This window comes from Lupinus angustifolius, chromosome LG05, assembly GCF_001865875.1.
Source record: "Lupinus angustifolius cultivar Tanjil chromosome LG05, LupAngTanjil_v1.0, whole genome shotgun sequence".
Lineage (NCBI taxonomy): Eukaryota > Viridiplantae > Streptophyta > Magnoliopsida > Fabales > Fabaceae > Lupinus > Lupinus angustifolius.
Genome location: NC_032013.1, coordinates 12,433,411 through 12,450,293, shown reverse-complemented (window position 1 = coordinate 12,450,293; position 16,883 = coordinate 12,433,411). Strand labels below are relative to the sequence as shown.

Genomic DNA, 16,883 nt, shown 5'->3' with positions numbered 1-16,883 from the left:
AAGAAAGCTTGTACTTAATCAATTGTCTGTTTGTTTGGATTAAATACAACAATATTTCTTATACCGATTTATGTTATGTTTATATATGCAAATACCATGTTTACTCTTGAATTATAATGTTTGAATGATCATTATGGGAATGATATTGATGTGATAATTGTTAAATTCAAGGTTTAAAAACATGTGATATAAATGAGAAATATTTTCCTTGAGAAAAGTAATTAAAATGATATTCAGGCTCTTCTAGCTTGAGCAAGACAGATATCGCTTGAGTGAGAAGTGTTTAGAGAAAACGAGTGTTTTAGCTTGGGGCGAGATAGCTCTTGCTTGAGCTAAAATAAGCACCAAGAGAAGTGATTGTTTTCTCGCTTAAGCGAAACAGCTCTCGCTTAAGCCACAAATGCCTCAAAAATGGATGTGCCCTCGCTCGAGCGAGAGGGCTCCACACAGACATGACTTCTTTTTAAGTCGTCTAAACGATAACTCTCATATATACAAGAGCCTAATGGCATGTTTTCCATCAAGAAGTTATAAAGGTAAATAACTATATGAAATTCTTGAAAATGAAATTCTTAAAAGTAATAAAAGTAAGGAATTGCTTTGTTAAAGACAATATCCCTAGCTTGGGTGTAAAGTATATTTACACTTGGGATAGACCATGACTCAGATGATTGAGCCTGGTGCCCAAAATTGACAAACTTATACAAGTACCTTTCTTCCTGCGCCTATTTAGGGCAAACTTATACCACGCAACGAGGTCGTCTGATCGTAAGAGGCTTGGACATGTGGTCGTCCAGGGTGATTCAGCGGTGGTTCGTAGTGGTAGGGATGTTATTCCTCTATTTACGTGTTGACGTAAGATTGGGTCCCACATGAAGCATTCCTTTCGGAGATGTCTTAGGTTGGGCCGATCAAATAAAATAATGATTAAAAGACTTAATCGGCTAACCTCGGTTAGTGTGCATACTCATTATGGATAATGAAGTAGTGGAGAGGAAATTTACGGGAGACGAACGAGCCCCGAGATGTTGAGAGGGACGACTTTGATGGCGGTGATTTGTCAGCAAAGTCTTGAGGGTGAGTCTAGGTGAGACGAGTCCCTTGTATTCCTGGATGAGGTATTCTGTTGGATTGGACAGTCCTCACAGCGCAAACTAGACGATCTCTGACAACCCCTCTTTGCAATCAGGATCAATGAGAGGGATGCCCAGAAAGTGTTTGATACGACACCGTCCTGAAATGGACAGTTCTTCGGAACAGATCGATCATATATCCTTGTCAGGAATAATTTTGGTGCGTTCAAATCGGCTTGTTATGGAACCTGTACTCTTGGTTATTTCCGAATAGTATATTGGGAGGATATTGGTGAAAGGATGGATGAAACAAGCATAACATTCATACATTGAGATTATGGACTTTTATCCTCAAAATCTGAGATTATAACATCATTCATCATTGTGCATTTTTATATGTGATGTATATATTGTGTTTATTATGTGTGTCTATCTGGATGTGATATTCCGTGTAATTCCACGCTGTCAATGAGTAATATTCATTAGATGTTTTACTCCTTTTTCTTTATGTTTGTCTTCTATTCACGTTTTGTTTAGATGTATCATTCTGCCAGGATTTTGAGTTACCGTTTTTCGATGTCCCAGGAGAGGGCATGGAGGATTGAGGGAAACGGTTATACCTACACAAGCCCTTGTGTTTTTTGATTAGTGTACCTGTGTAGGGTACTTATTTTGCGAGTAATTTTATTTGGGCGACGATTAGGATTCCGCCTTGTACTTCGTACCAACATTTCATGATATTCTAATGAAGTATGATTCAAAGTTATATTGAGTTATATTTTTATTACCTTTAGGTAATGGTGTTTTTAATTTTCCGCATTGTATATTACTTAAAGTGATGTTCTGAAAATGAAACGAATATAAGGAAATAAATTTTATATGACATCATTATTAAAAAAAATACCCATTTTTTAGCAAGATTTTTTTGGAGTAATTTTCAGGGCGTTACATCCATATCCAATGGATTACAATCCATTCAATTCATTTATGACTCAATTTTCATGGATTTGGATGAATGAATATCCAATCCATTTGTTTTTTATTGGAACTAAAAACATTATTGGAGAAAAACATCATTTTAAAAATTATTATTCAATAAAACATTTTTTAAAATCACTTTTTTAAAAAAGCACTTTTAAAAATAAAATTTTAAAATACTAATTTTTTTAAAAAGTGATTATTTAAAAAGTGATTTTTTTGAACTTTTAAAACAATCATTTTTACAATATTCTACAAGCACGTGACATTTAAGGTTCTACGTGTAAAATATTTAACAAATACTTATAGAGTGTAACATGTATGCACTGAGTGTAAAAATTTGTACATTATCATTATATTATCCACTACTCATTTGAATTATTTTTTTGAAGAGTCAATTATGATTGATTAAATATAAATGAGGATGATGCAATAACAGTGTATAAAATTTATACACTATCAGTGCATATATTTTTTCTCATACTTATATATATATATATGTTATCTACTTTAGAATAAACTTTTAATATTAACTACATACACATGTCTTATAATTGACACCAATTTAATAAAATATTAAAAGTGAGAGTGAGAATCATATTTGTGTTTGCTTTGAATTTAATTTTCTTAAATATTTAATAAAATTGAAAAGCAAAAAAAAAAAACATTTTTGAATTTTTGTTTTTTTGGACGGATTAGGTATCCATCCAAATAATATCCACGAACATCCATTGGATATAATAGATGAATTTGAATTAGAGATGACAAAAGTACACGTCCCATGGATACCCACTGAAATACTCGCAACAGGTACCCCTAAAAATAGCTTATGGGTGGAAGCGGATATCATGATACCCGCCCCACAGGTACCCACAGGTACCCACAGGTACCCACATATTTATAAATTTATTTTTTAATTAAATAGTTTATATATATTACATTGTTATTATTATTTTATAATTATATATTATCTATTTTTGTATTATTTTATAATGAATTTTAGTGATTGAAATATATGATAAATTTAATATGTGCATAAATTTTATTATTCATGTAATAATTATTTATATGTATTGATTATTATAAAATTATAAATATATATTGAAACTTAAAAACCCGATGGGTACCCGCAAATATCCGCTACCCATGCGGGTACCCATAAATAGTGCATGTATGGGTGTGGGAAAGTATTACCCGTGCTCGTTCCACCCCATTGTCATCCTTAATTTGAATTTATCAATTATCAACACTATCCATTAAATTATATCCATTTGAATCTATTAGCTCTAACAGATGGATTTCAATGAATTTAATTTAGATGAATGAATTTAATTTGGATGCATTGTGGATAATTTTGTCACCTCTAATGGCTGCCAATCCCAACAAGTGTCGCTCCCAAGAGTCAAACTCTCGACCTTGCTAATTTATTTCCACTACTTATGTGAATCAATAAAGTATTAAACAAGAATAAAAATGAAAAATTGAAATTAATACACCTCTGAACTACTAAACTTGACAACGTAAAATAGAAATATAGGAACATAGGTATTAATTAATTAATAATGTGGGTGGTCAAATTCTAGTCAAATTAAATAATTGAATAAGGATAAGATAATCAACATAGGACAAAAAAAGACTAAGATAAATTAAAATTCATAAATAAGGATATTGGTGAGTTCATGAAAACTAAAGAAAAAACCAAAACTAAAAAAGAACCCAAACATGATGAAAATTCTGATTAAGTAAATAATGTAATTATATCTAAACTAACATGTTTCACATCAATAATATTATCAAACTTCCAACTAAACTTCAAAGTTCAGAGTTTGAGTGTCAAATCAAGTTCCTCTATAGATTCACTATGAGGTCTTCTTAGAGAACTATTATCTTGATCATAACTCTTATCATCACATAAACTAGATTGTAATGGAGGTTTTGACCCTACACATTGAGGTATTCCAAGCAAGTGCATGAAATTAAGTTCATCCTTCCTTGATGAATATTGTTCTTGACCAAAATTCACATCAAACTTTGGTTCTAGCCTTGAACTTTGTGGTCTTCCTTTAAACATGAACAAGTTTGCATTTTTATGAATCAATGATTGTGGTTGAACCCCTAGCATTTGGTTACCTTTAGAAGTAAATTCAGGGTAGCAATATGAATGAAGATTGGGATATGAATCTATATAAGTAGAAGCCATGTTGAGAATATTTCTTCTTTTGAATGTTGCTCTTTCATTCTTGTGAGCATTTTGATGTCCACCTAAGGCTTGTTTAGCAGAGAATTTCTTATCACAAAATCTACATGAATACCTTCTTTCACCCTCTTCCATTAATCCTTGTCCCTTGTTTGATGATTTTGATGCCATAGGATCACTCTCCAATCTCTTGTTTTCTTCTTTGTCTTGTCTAAAATTGCATACAAATTTCAAAGGATGTTCCTTATAATTTGACAACCTTATGTTAATTGTGTTAGTGGTGCATATATTCTTAGTGATAACAAGGTATTTATAGATGTAGGTTTTGACAACTTTTGTAACGTTTAGTTATTTTTATTTGTGATCTTATCTTATTGATTACATCACAAGTTGTTATGAGATCTAGTGTAGGATTGTTTCATAATATATAAATCATTTAATAGCGGTCTCTATTCTTTTTTCTATTTAAAATATATCTTCACTAAATATTTAATTTTAGTGCAAATTGTAAATTTAATCTGGAGCCCATGCAATCCATTACTTGTAAAATCTCAATTCATTATTTATTAATACTTTATTCATTATTTTTAAATTTAATATAATAATTTTTTATTATTGTAGAATAATTTCATACAAAATCTTCATTATAATGGTATATTTATATTTTCATTTCAAGGATAGAGAACGCAAAAATTTCTTCTAGAAAAGAAGATAAGATCAAGAGATATAATACCATAAGATGTTTTAAATTTGTAAGTTATTCATAATTGAAGTAAAAAAATTCGTAATAATCAACTAGGATTAGATTTAAGTCAAACATATCCAATTATCTAATCTATAAATTCCTAATAACAAGTTAAAAAATTATAAACTATCAATTAAAAATCACCCAGGTTAACTATATCATGATTTGGATTTCAAACTTCATATCTTCTTTGATCTACTATCTATAATAATTTCACTATAATTAAGTTCTAGTTGGGTAGTTGATTTAGCTATATATCTTGATCTTGGAATGAGGATCTCTAATGAAAATAACTATTTCCTCCACTAAAGTTATAATGAAAAATAGTTTTTTATTTTGTCTCTTTAAAAAAGTTGTTTGAATAAATTAAAAATATCTAATTGTAATCTATACTGTTTTTTTCGTGATAACCACTTACAATCATATTGTAAAAAAAACTTTTAAGTTTAAAAAAGAAGACAATATTTTTTAAAGCTATGGATGAAGATAATATGAAAGGGATATCCTCGTTTTTAAGTTTATTCTTTATTAGGATTGGCAAAATTATTCATAGTTCACATTAAATCCATTAAAATTATCGATTTAAATTAATGAATTTAAAGAAATATAATTAAATAAATAATTTTAATAATTAATAAATTCAAATTCATCAATCATACAACAAATAAGGTTGAGAGTTCGATTCCTAAGAGCAACCACGAACCCCGATAGGGGTTAGTTTTTTACCCAAAAAATAAGAGAAAATCATTGGTAATACCAAAAAATTCATCAATTATACTTTATGAATATTCACTTGTATATATCAATCTGGATGTATATTCAATTCATCCAAAAAAAAATAAAAATTCTCTACTAAAAATGATTCATCCAAGTACCAAGTAACACATTTAGAACAATCTGGCATGATATAAAAACAACCATATCAATGGAAAAACCATCAAAATTTGATGGCTTAAGCATATGTCAGATTTTTTTAGTACAACCAGGTATGTCCCCTCACATAAGGAATTAATCCCTTTTGGGGTTCGTAGTCACCCCTCCCAACAAGTGTCACTCACAGAAATCAAACTCTTGACTTTTTGGTCATCTTGAATATTTATATATCAGATTGGAAACATAATCCAGTTAATCCTAACATCTCGCAACCTAAAATTATTTCTTCCTTTGACATTTCACATAATATTTATCAAACATTGTCAAATTAAATCCTTGCACAAAAATAATCACTGAAAAAAATGCTCTGCATGTTTTCACTGCTTCATCTCACATCATATCTGAGCAAAAATGAAAAAAGAACTAAACTTTATATTTATCCTAGTAGCAGATACTGAACATCCTTTAGTATCAGTTGAAGGAGAGCTACAATCACATTTTTCGTCATCATTCGAAAGCGAAACACGATTTGAAGCATTGATTACTGCACCTTCTCTTTCAGAAGATGATACAGAAATGAGGGAAAGAATGTTAGGGTTGATAATAAAGAGAAGGTGCTTATCTAGAAACAAAAAATAAGGTTTCCTACCCAAGATTTTTGAAACATTCACTTCTGGATTTTTTTCTAAAAGTTACTGCTAAAGATTTTGAAGGGTATAGTGAGAGTTAATGCAGCCTCCAACTCAATGATTGGTAAGGATAGAAAAAGAAGAAGCTTTCTCCGTAATCGACCCGAAAAAAGGTTAACCAAGCATATACATGTCATTACTTACTTTAAGCATAGTACATGTATAAGCTATTTGCAGCAGCACAAGCAATTGAATTTTCACTTGGATGCCATGCTAAATGCAGCAACTTTGTTGTGAAATCAAAAGAATTCCCATTTGCGTCGACACCAGTGTTTTCGGCTCCTGTTCAAGATTATCAAATGTTTAGTCTTTAAGAACAACATATGTTAATGAAAACTTGGCCTGAAGTTGATAAAATGTGTTTATATAGAAGACTGACCTCGTCTTACAACTCGTGTTATACTGTTTCCCAGCGATCTAGAAGGCCTTGAAGGGGTTGGAACTTGTCGTCTGAGGTAAAAAGAAAAGTAAGAGTCAATGTGAATGCTACAATGGCTAAGTAAACCACATTTGCCATTTGAAATTCCCACATAAGTTACCTCATTGGGTTTTTACTGGCTTCCAAAGTCGTAGCCTCGGTACTTCCAGGGGAGCAACCAAACACGCGGAATAGATTGCTGGTATCAAATGAAACAAATTAGCAAGGTGCAGAAACAATGACAACAGAACCACCGATAGGTTAAGTTTTGAATCAACAAACCTGTAAGAACCAGTTGCAACACGCAATCCATCACCACTCAGACAACACTCAAACTTATCAAAAATTGAATCATTTTCGTATAAATCACAAAGCTGGCACATTCCAAAAAGGATAAAAAAACATTACTTTAACTCAATAAAGGCGCAGAAATTCATGTTTCATCATTTGCAGATAGAGGAATCTAACCTTCGGTCTTAAATACTCATGAACCTGGAACGTTGAAACTGGGCCGGAATCCATATTGATGTCCCATAACTGACACGTAAAGAAGGTGAGATGAAACTTGAGGGATTAAGAGCATAACAACACAAGCTATCCAAAAAAAAGTAAAACTTGATTGAATGTCCAAGAAACAAAAAGATAACAAATTTGGTATTTTGATTCTCTATCAAAATACCAAATTTTCAATTGAAGTTGGGATCCCTTGCATAATTGCACCCTAACCACAAATCATACCACTTATAACAAATGCCAATGTCTAATGGAAATCGATTCAATGAATTTAAAGTATCCTTATCAAGAATACTGAGAAAAGCATTAGTGGCAGAAGCATGGATTTCAGAATGATAAAGCTTTCAAACCTTTAAAGTCATGTAATCACGACTAAGTATATATCTTCCCTCCTTCCCAAACTTTATGTCAGAGATAGATGCAATAATCTCGGTAAAAAATGATCTGGACCCAGCGGGCTCTTGTTCCTCAAATCTGTATAGAACATACTTGTCAGTGAATCTACCAGGCATAAGAAGAAATTACGTAATTGTATATGTACTGGCTTCAGAAAAGTGGCTGTGTCCCTGTCAAGAAGGAAGCAAGCGATCTTTCCGTAAATTTTGCCAATCATCTCAACATTTGTTAAGAATTTGTAAGCCACTAGGGAAACAAATAAGAACACTAAAAGATGAGCTCACATTTTGGCATGAGAATCACATAATGCTGACTGCCGCAAGTCAACGAGACGAAATGAACCCTTTGAACTGCTATATGCCAATGTATTACAATGTGTAGGGTGAAATTCTGCCGATGTTATAACCTCTGTAATAATAAGATCTAGGATCAAGGCCCAACCAATTCTATAAAAAAGCACCAGGCCGGCAAGATATTATATATAAGAAACGATGAAAAAATGTTCAATTTGCAAAACCCAATCTAAAAAACAAACTAATTTTTTTAACAATTTACCGATTATTTTCCATTTTAGCATGAGCAAGCTGGATTGAAGATTTTTATGGGTTTACTAATTAAATGCTACACCAATTGTATCAAGTCGCGGATAACATCACCTGATACAACCGCAATATTGCCGTTGCAGTGACCTCCCTAACCGCATCACCCCGCAATTGCGGTTGCAGTGACCTCCCTAACCGCATCACCCCGCAATTGCGGTGTGATACCAAATCACAATGATGCGGTTGCATCAGGCCACAATGCAACCATATTGGACCGCATCAAATTAAAAAAAAAAGTTCATTACAAAAAATTCACACCGCAACGGCCACAATCCGCATTGACCACAGTCGCAGTAACCGCAATTTAAAACACTGGTTACATCTGACAGCTGTGGGACTTTACATGGAAAACAAACACATTAACCACAAATACATGAAAGATATAGTTCATCTTTTGTCTCACTATTTTGTAAAGAGACAAAAGTGCTTATATGGTTAAATACTGTCTTTTTTAGCTCATTATTATTGAAAAATATATAAATAAATACATTCAACTTAGACCTTTTGTCATGTAATATTGCTCTTAATTAATTTAATTATTTTAGATCATACACATATAGTGTCGTGTCCCCATGTCCTACATTTAGAACATTGTCTGTGCCTGAGTGTTCATGTCGAAGTCTTCTTCGTATAAAGGGGTACGTGTTTATAGTGCCTCTGTCCATATTTCAGATAACAGATGGTTTGCTACTATCTCTTATTTATCACATCTTCCTACAGTCACACTACATGATAGCTACCGAACTCATACAAAAGGGGAAGCGATTGGACAAGCTAATCTTTTACCCGCACTTTCTGTGATTTTGTTCTTTTTCGTCCCAGATGACCTTTAAATTATTTTCTAATAACAGACGGACTTGCACCTACGATTGCGCAATCATATTTAAGCAAGACTCTGTTCTTGAGCAGAATTGTAGTACAGGAAGGATGATTAGCATAGGGCATGAGTCATTTGGCCTCTGTGGGTTCTACCTCCACTAGTGCCTATTCTACTTCGGAGACTCCAAGCCTTATCCATGCTAGATTAGGGAATCCTACAATATCCAAACTTCAAAAGGCAGTGACGACTTTGTCTAAGTTGTATTTTTGGAATGTAATCTTGTTAACTTGGAAAATATATTTTTAGATCATTTCCCAATTGTATCTGTTGTTGACCCGCCCATTTGTTTTGACACAGTATGGTGTAGGGTCCTTGTCGGTTGCATCAACATCGGAGTATCTTTATGACTATTCATGTTGTGCCTATTTGTTTAAAATGAAGAGACAATAATTGTTCTCCTTCTTACATGAATTTTATACAGATTTGAAAATGCAATTCATACTTTAAGAAGTAATAAAGCTTGTGAATTTTGGCACACAATTTCAACCTTTCATTAGTTCTCTCGGCATTATTCACTAGTCCTCTTGTTCCCACACCCCTCGAGAATGGAGTGACTTAAACGAAAAGTAAACATCTGCTTGAAACAGCACAACCATGTTTCTTATTAAAGCAAACCTTCTAGTCATGGATTCGATTCCCAGTACAGCACAGTAGGTGTTGGGAGGGGGATTGTCCTGCCTTGGCAAGCCCAGTGGGGTCGGAGTCAGATTGAACCGTGTCACTAGCTGGTAAGGCTTAAAGAAATAAACTTGCGCCTTGGCTAATAGCTATAGCTTTTGGCCTAAGTGGTAAGCGCTTGATCCTTCGACATAATCTACCGACACCTAGGAAATTGGTTCCACTTTCAGTGAGAAAACTTACCGTTCGCTACATATGGTTTACACTACTAAGGTTGGTCCAAGAGGTCAAGTTTACTGCCTTAAAGCTCATCTAGTTGCAAAAGGCTACCCTAATGTTTTGGCCTTAATTATTTGCCAATATGGCTGCAACTTGACATAGGACTCTTCATCAAATTGATACTAAGAATGCCTTTCTTGTGGTGAGTTGCAAGAAGTCTAAACGGAACATCCACCACCATATTCTGTTGCTCAGGTAGAATCTTTAGAATTACTATATGACATTCTTGCCAAATCCCTTAAGGGAGTGCTAGATAAATTGTTGATTATTGTTATTAACTTATAGTCTAATATACTTTCTATGTTTTGTACAGCTGTACTATCTGTCGAAAAAACCCTTACTTTGAATAAATAAAATAGGAGAACACATTGACAAATAGCATTACTTCCAATTCCAAAACTTCTGGTTTATCTCCTTTAACTAGATTAGCTATACCCAGTTACAAACAGATACATGCTTTCTGCATCGCAAAACAATATAATAGTGAGATCTTACCCGTCAGATCCTCCATATTTGCAGGCTTTACATCAACAATATTAAAACTTTGATTACAAATTTCCAGGTTCCAAAGATTTATTCGGAGATCATCAGCTGATATGAAAGTTTCACCATCGCTATCAGATATAAAACATATGATCATCCAAATTTGATCAGATTTCAGAGAAAAGATACAAGATAATAAAAACAAAAAAGTAAAATAAAAAACCTGCCACAAAAAATAAGCAGAACATGAAACAAATCCATAAAGAAAACTATTCAACATTTAAAAATAACACTTCGGAAGAAAAGAAAGGTTCGACACTCAACATACTTCATTTTACTACAATAAGATCTCTTAGGCCTGTTTGCGAGCTAGTCTTTGGAGGGTAATGTAGGTAAGGGAAAGGCATGAGAGCCATAAAATACGCCTGTAAGATGAATCTCAATCCTCCCTTTTCCCTTCCTTCCCCTCCATAAACCAACTTACAAACAGACATTCCGGATTCCAACAAAATTTAGTAGATATAAAAAGGTGGTACAATGACAAAACTAAAATCACCTGTTATTTGATATAGAATTGATATGATAATCATGAGCATGGGCATATACTCTACGACATCGAGCCATCAGACTGGTCTCATGGCTGGTTACCTACACATTTTACAACCCATGTGTAAGCAACAGCTGAATTACAAAGACTCAAACAATTAATCGTCATGGACAAGGATGCAAAAAGAAGCTTAGAAATGTAACCACTTTCTTTTCTTTCCTTATCCTATAAAGAACCTGAAAGCATACTAAAATACACACTAACAGACGAAACGATCAAAACAACAAATTGATGTTTCTCTTTCTGTTTCTTTTTTTCCCAACAAAAGACTTGGTTGGTTGTTCTTGTTCCTTGATTAAGGGAACTCTACTGGAGGACTCAAATTTCAACTTAGATGATTATACTGAAATGTGTCACTTAAATGGTCTTCAGCACCATAAAGTAACTTAAAAGCATAGGCATGTTCTCCGGCTACTTATACCGAGCAGTACCTGTAACTAAATTCTAAGTATAGGTGTTTGATTCACTTCCTTTGGCTCCTTGAGTTTGGATATCAAAGATCAGCTATATTTTGCTCTTTACTATTTTAATATAAAAAATTAGTTCAAAAACAAAAGAATTTCAAGTTTCTATTACCCTACCCAAACAATATTAAGAAACTCGTGACCAAATCAACCAGGAAATCTATTTCTTGTACTTATACCAGGCTTTGGACCTTCAACCTTTATTTATCAGGATGTTTATTGTATATTACATTGACTACATCCCGATTTTGAGAACCTTTGTCTCTTCCACGTTAATCCACCAATTTCTAGGTGTTCATAGTAAAAAGTTCATAATTAAAAGTCGGTCTATACAAATTTTTATTCCGAGATACAAAAATGAAAACTAGAATTCAACATGAAGTGATGGATACAACTACCGAGGGTAATCTTAGTGAAGGTATGCCTCCTGGTGGAAATGAGAAGTCATTGCTTAGATAACTGTATGATCTATCTGGAGATACTCCGTTAGCAATATGCGGCCTCGAGTTACTGGAACTACTTGAACTGCCAACAGAACCATTCCCCATTGCTTTTGAAGGGTCGACATTCATGTCAGAAATTTTCTTGACCTTCTTTTCTTGAACCTGTTCAACTCTCGGATAAGGAAAGCATAAAAATAAGCGGGGGAGAATGGACAAGATAATTATATTAATCTACAAAAAATTAATAATAATAATAATAATATACGAAATACTATCAAGTTCATTTTGTATGCATGCACAAGCAAACAACTGGTACATATATATTCCATCAGAATTTATTTCATAACATGGCTTTCTTTCATACTTACTCTTCCGCGGTCCTCACAAAAATTGGCCTAGTCAATGCCTTTAGTATAAATATAACAATCACATAATCAATAAACCATTAAGGTGACATACTGCATAGTAAAATAAAAAATGTTAGAAATTATAATTAAACGGAAAAAATGAACAGCTAATACATAAGCGCGCCGTAAAAATCACCCTCTATATGAAAAGTTTTCTCGTTAGCTGCGTGTGAAATAAGGGACAAAACTTTGTTTTATAGAAATGTACTTCAGAGAGTGTTATTTCATACCTTCCAAAATTTGATGGTTTTATCATTTGTAGATAGAAGGAAGACAGCACCATTAGCGGTTTGACACCATTTTATTTTGTTTATTTTCTCTTCTATTTCCAAGCTCTTCAGGTAGTCAAACTGAAAAAAACAATCACATGTTATAGACATTAACATAATCAGCCACTGGAATTTGAAGCAGCAATAACTGGTTTGACGGAAAAATACCTCAGGCTCGTGACTCTGAAACTCTGTTTTATAACGGAAATCAGGATGTCTATTTGCAGAATAGTCCATCCTCTCCAAATCGCTTCTTGATCCACCATGCTGCATATTACAGTATACATACATGTTATTACAATATTAAGTGCAAAACATGGAATGTTTCAAAACTTAAGTTTGATGTAAAAAGAAAAGTTTACAAAGGCAAAAATCATATTTACATCTTTTACATCTGTCCTCTCAAAGAGAACTACCCTACCACCACGATCACCAGTAGCAAGATGATCACCAGACTTGTCAAATTCAATAGCAGAAATTATGTCCACTGCAGAAACAAAATTCGGCAAATAATTATGAATATTTCACATTAAGCTGTAACAAAATAATTCAACTGATTCAAAAAACCATGTCAGAATTTCTATTCTTTCTATTCAAAAAACCATGTCTGAATTTCTATTCTGTTAAACCAGCTTTAAAAAAGTACTTTTCTGTTAAAAAGGAAACCATGACCTGTCTCAAAGTCCAAACCTCTGCCACCATAATCTCGCCGTAGGACAATGGCAAAAGTTTCTAAAACTATCCAAATATTAAATGAAATTAGCTAGATCGTATAGATACAATTTCTAGAGAACAAGATAGTTTTAGCTCCAGCATCGAAAAACTGATTCAGTGCATATGCTTCACATTTAACATTCATTTACACACTTTTCACCACAACTAAACATTCATTTAATTTCTAAGTCCTTGTTTACATTTTTATCTTTGGTGGGGGTTGGGAAACTGAAGTTTAATGATACTTTATGGTTTACTTTTGATGATAATCATTCATAACCTATATATATCGGATCTTAGTTGAACTAGATACATTCAGTTGGGGGACAATATTTCTGAACTATATATAGGATCTTAGTTGCAGTACTGGAAATTTGAATTAGCAAGAAATTTAATTTTGCAGACTGCAGTATAACGGTAACACCCTATATCTAACTCCTGTAAAAAGAGAAAGGAAAAGACCAATGATGCATCAATTTTATCCACAGATATATGATCCTCTGTTTTGACAGAAAATGCCAAAAACCAAATGTTTTTTCACATTGTCAAAGTTGCAAAAAACAACCTTACCCTTGAAGTCAATCTTCAATGTCACTCATCAAACTATGTACCATTAAAAGATTTGAACCATAGCAGCCAACCCAATTGAAAAAATAAACAAACCAATTCACCACAAGTCCACAACAAGAACTGCTTTATATATATGCACAAGCTAGAACCATAACCACTATTTTAAACTCAAACAGCTAAGTTTCACACTCACATCGAAACTAAACAAACCAAAATAACGATCTATTGGAGTAAGGCCCTACTAGATATCCAGAATGACCAAAAGGTCAAAGATTCGATTATTGAGAGGACACTTGTTGGGAGGGGCAACCACAAACCCGAAAGGATTATTCCTTAACCATAAGGTGAGGGGATAGCCTTGGACCTTGGTAGTAAAAAAAAACTAAACAAACCAATGCACAAGGACAATAACTGCTTCCAATATAAGCACTTGCTACAACCAAAACCACCATTATAAACTCAAAATCACTACTTACCCAAATAAAACAACACCCTCAGAATCACTACTTACCCAAATCAAACAACGCTCTCAAAATTAAAAATCGTTTAAGCAATGACCCAGATTCCAAAATACGATCCTAAACAGATCAAAAGCATTGAAACAAACCCTAATCCCAATACAACCAAATGGATCCGAAAATGGCACAACACAATACAACGTAGGAATGAACAAATTACCTTCCTGAACTTCTTCACCAGCCGAACGTTCCCCAAAAACCTGCGAGAATTTCCACTCCAGAGGATGCGGTGGACCCGCCGGAGAAGCATCTGCGGCGACCCCATCCCCACCGTTCATTTCTCCGGTAAACGAAATCAACGGCTTCTGAAAAATTACAACAATCTTATCTATCACAACGCATCGAGGAATTTCCTTTCTGGGTTTTCATAAGATCATTGTTTCAGATAGACTCATCAAAAAAAAGTTGCAATTTTTCTTCCTCTTACACCCTTCTTTGGATTTTCAGTCATTACAACACCCAAAAACAAAAACAAAAAAACAAAAAATATTCTTTCTTTCGCGATCAATTTTTTCTCTTTCTAAAAGGAGGAAAATGAGAAATTTTTATTATTATTTTCTGGATTAAAATTAAAACGATTGTTTGAGTTCGAAGATGCAAAAACACACTCCTTTCTCTATAGTACTCTCTCAATAATAGATTTCTGTTTCTTTTTTCGTACGTAAATATATAATTTCACTGTCTGATAATGTCACGTGTCTGTCACGTGTTTGTGAAGTACCAAGTTTTGTTGAGTTGTGTTAGTGTTCTCATACCAAGGAAGCAAAGAATAATTTTAGATTGAGTTTTCCTGTCATCCTTTTAATTTAATTTAAGTGAAATTATATAAATTACAATGATTTTTTGAAAACCTACACAAATCACCCCTAATTATATATATATATATATATATATATATTACATTGACAACTTTTGTAAGAGTGATAAGTATAATTTCTTAAACAAAAATAGTGACAAGTATAATTAAGTCAAACAAAATATTGTATATCGTGGAGACAAGTTCAAATAGTATAAAACTTTATGTATACTCATTATGTTTTATTCGTTACAAACTACATCAATAAGTCTAAGGAGATGTTTAAATTACTCTTATACTATATTGTAACTGACCAAAATAATGAATAGACATCGACTCTTATACTATTTGGACTTATCTTTATAATATATCATATTTTGTTTGACTTAATTACACCTGTCGTCATTTTTTATTTAAAAAATTACAGTTATCTATCTTACAAGGGTAGTCAGTGTAATGCATATATTTATTTAATGGCGATTTGTATAAGTTTTAAAAAGGTATGAGTAATTTATGTAATTTCACTACAAGTTAGGGAGTGTAAGTATATTTACTCAGTTTTATTATACTCTCTCCTTCACGCAAGAAAATTTATCACAAATGAGTAGTTTGACTACTTTTTTATATCTTTGGTATACTTTTTAGTTTATTATCAATATAGTGTATTTTTATATAAGTCGTGTTTCAAATGCATGATTTCTAGATAAAATCGTCACTAACGTACACGACTTTGGGAACTGCTTTTACGTTTTACAATTCATGATTTCACCTTTTTTATATTTATTTTTTAAACTCGTAGCCCACAAGTACATTTTCATTGTATATTATTAACAAGTTTTTGTAGTGATACAGTGGTTAGTACTTTATATGATAAGGTAGAGGTCTATGGTTTAACACCAACAAGTGACTTATTGTTTATTTCTGGTTAGTGTTTTACATCTCTAAGTTAGATTTTATGTATAATATAAACTAGAAATATATAAAATTCAGTAATGAATGTAATGTGAGTGAGTGTTGAACATGGACCTCTACCTTACCATGTGAAGCACTAATCACTATACTAGTGCAAAAACTTTATTAATAAAAATCTTACTTGTAGGCTACAAGTTTAAAAAATAAATATAAAAAAGATGAAATCATGAATTGTAACCACTTTTAAAAAAAAGTATAAGTAGTTCTCCAAAATCATGCATGATAGTGACAAATTTATTTAAAATCGTGTATATGAAACACGACTTATATAAAAGTACATTATATTGGTAATAAACTAAAAAGTTACACCAAATATGTAATAAAGTAGTCAAACTACTTCTCTACAATAAATTTCCCCCTTAAGTCTATCATATCCCAA

The 16,883-nt window shown here is 32.7% G+C and overlaps 2 protein-coding genes across 5 annotated transcripts; both read right to left on the bottom strand.

Annotated features, from left to right (window-relative positions):
- On the bottom strand, nt 3,871-4,419 carry LOC109347005 (zinc finger protein 1-like). Its single transcript, XM_019586744.1, has one exon. The coding sequence runs from the start codon at nt 4,417-4,419 to the stop codon at nt 3,871-3,873; it is 549 nt and encodes a 182-aa protein (XP_019442289.1).
- Nucleotides 6,224-15,343, bottom strand: LOC109347844 (serine/threonine protein phosphatase 2A 55 kDa regulatory subunit B beta isoform-like). 4 transcript variants are annotated; one of them, XR_002107662.1, is made up of 15 exons: nt 14,897-15,342; nt 13,318-13,421; nt 13,103-13,201; nt 12,896-13,015; nt 12,211-12,420; nt 11,301-11,392; nt 10,757-10,875; nt 8,167-8,290; nt 7,837-7,960; nt 7,442-7,510; nt 7,256-7,347; nt 7,095-7,172; nt 6,935-7,005; nt 6,516-6,837; nt 6,224-6,421 (listed from the first exon to the last, which is right to left on the bottom strand). XR_002107662.1 is itself a non-coding variant. In XM_019587935.1 (14 exons), the coding sequence occupies exons 1-14, from the start codon at nt 15,012-15,014 to the stop codon at nt 6,701-6,703; spliced, it is 1,521 nt and encodes a 506-aa protein (XP_019443480.1). In that variant the 5' UTR covers nt 15,015-15,343; the 3' UTR covers nt 6,224-6,700. The 4 variants fall into 4 exon arrangements, 3 of the variants coding, with proteins under 3 accessions (XP_019443480.1, XP_019443478.1, XP_019443479.1); XM_019587935.1 differs by having other exon boundaries at nt 6,224-6,830; nt 6,964-7,005; nt 14,897-15,343; XM_019587933.1 differs by having other exon boundaries at nt 6,224-6,837.

What these genes read in the sequence shown, in the direction of transcription:
- LOC109347005 (XM_019586744.1), bottom strand. Translation starts at nt 4,419, where the DNA reads ATGGCATCAAAATCATCAAACAAGGGACAAGGATTAATGGAAGAGGGT.
- LOC109347844 (XM_019587933.1), bottom strand. Translation starts at nt 15,014, where the DNA reads ATGAACGGTGGGGATGGGGTCGCCGCAGATGCTTCTCCGGCGGGTCCA. An exon ending in AGAGGACAGATGTAAAAGAT is followed by an intron (nt 13,202 to 13,317) that starts GTAAATATGATT and finishes TGTAATATGCAG; the next exon opens with CATGGTGGATCAAGAAGCGA. An exon ending in AACACGAGTTGTAAGACGAG is followed by an intron (nt 6,838 to 6,934) that starts GTCAGTCTTCTA and finishes AATCTTGAACAG; the next exon opens with GAGCCGAAAACACTGGTGTC.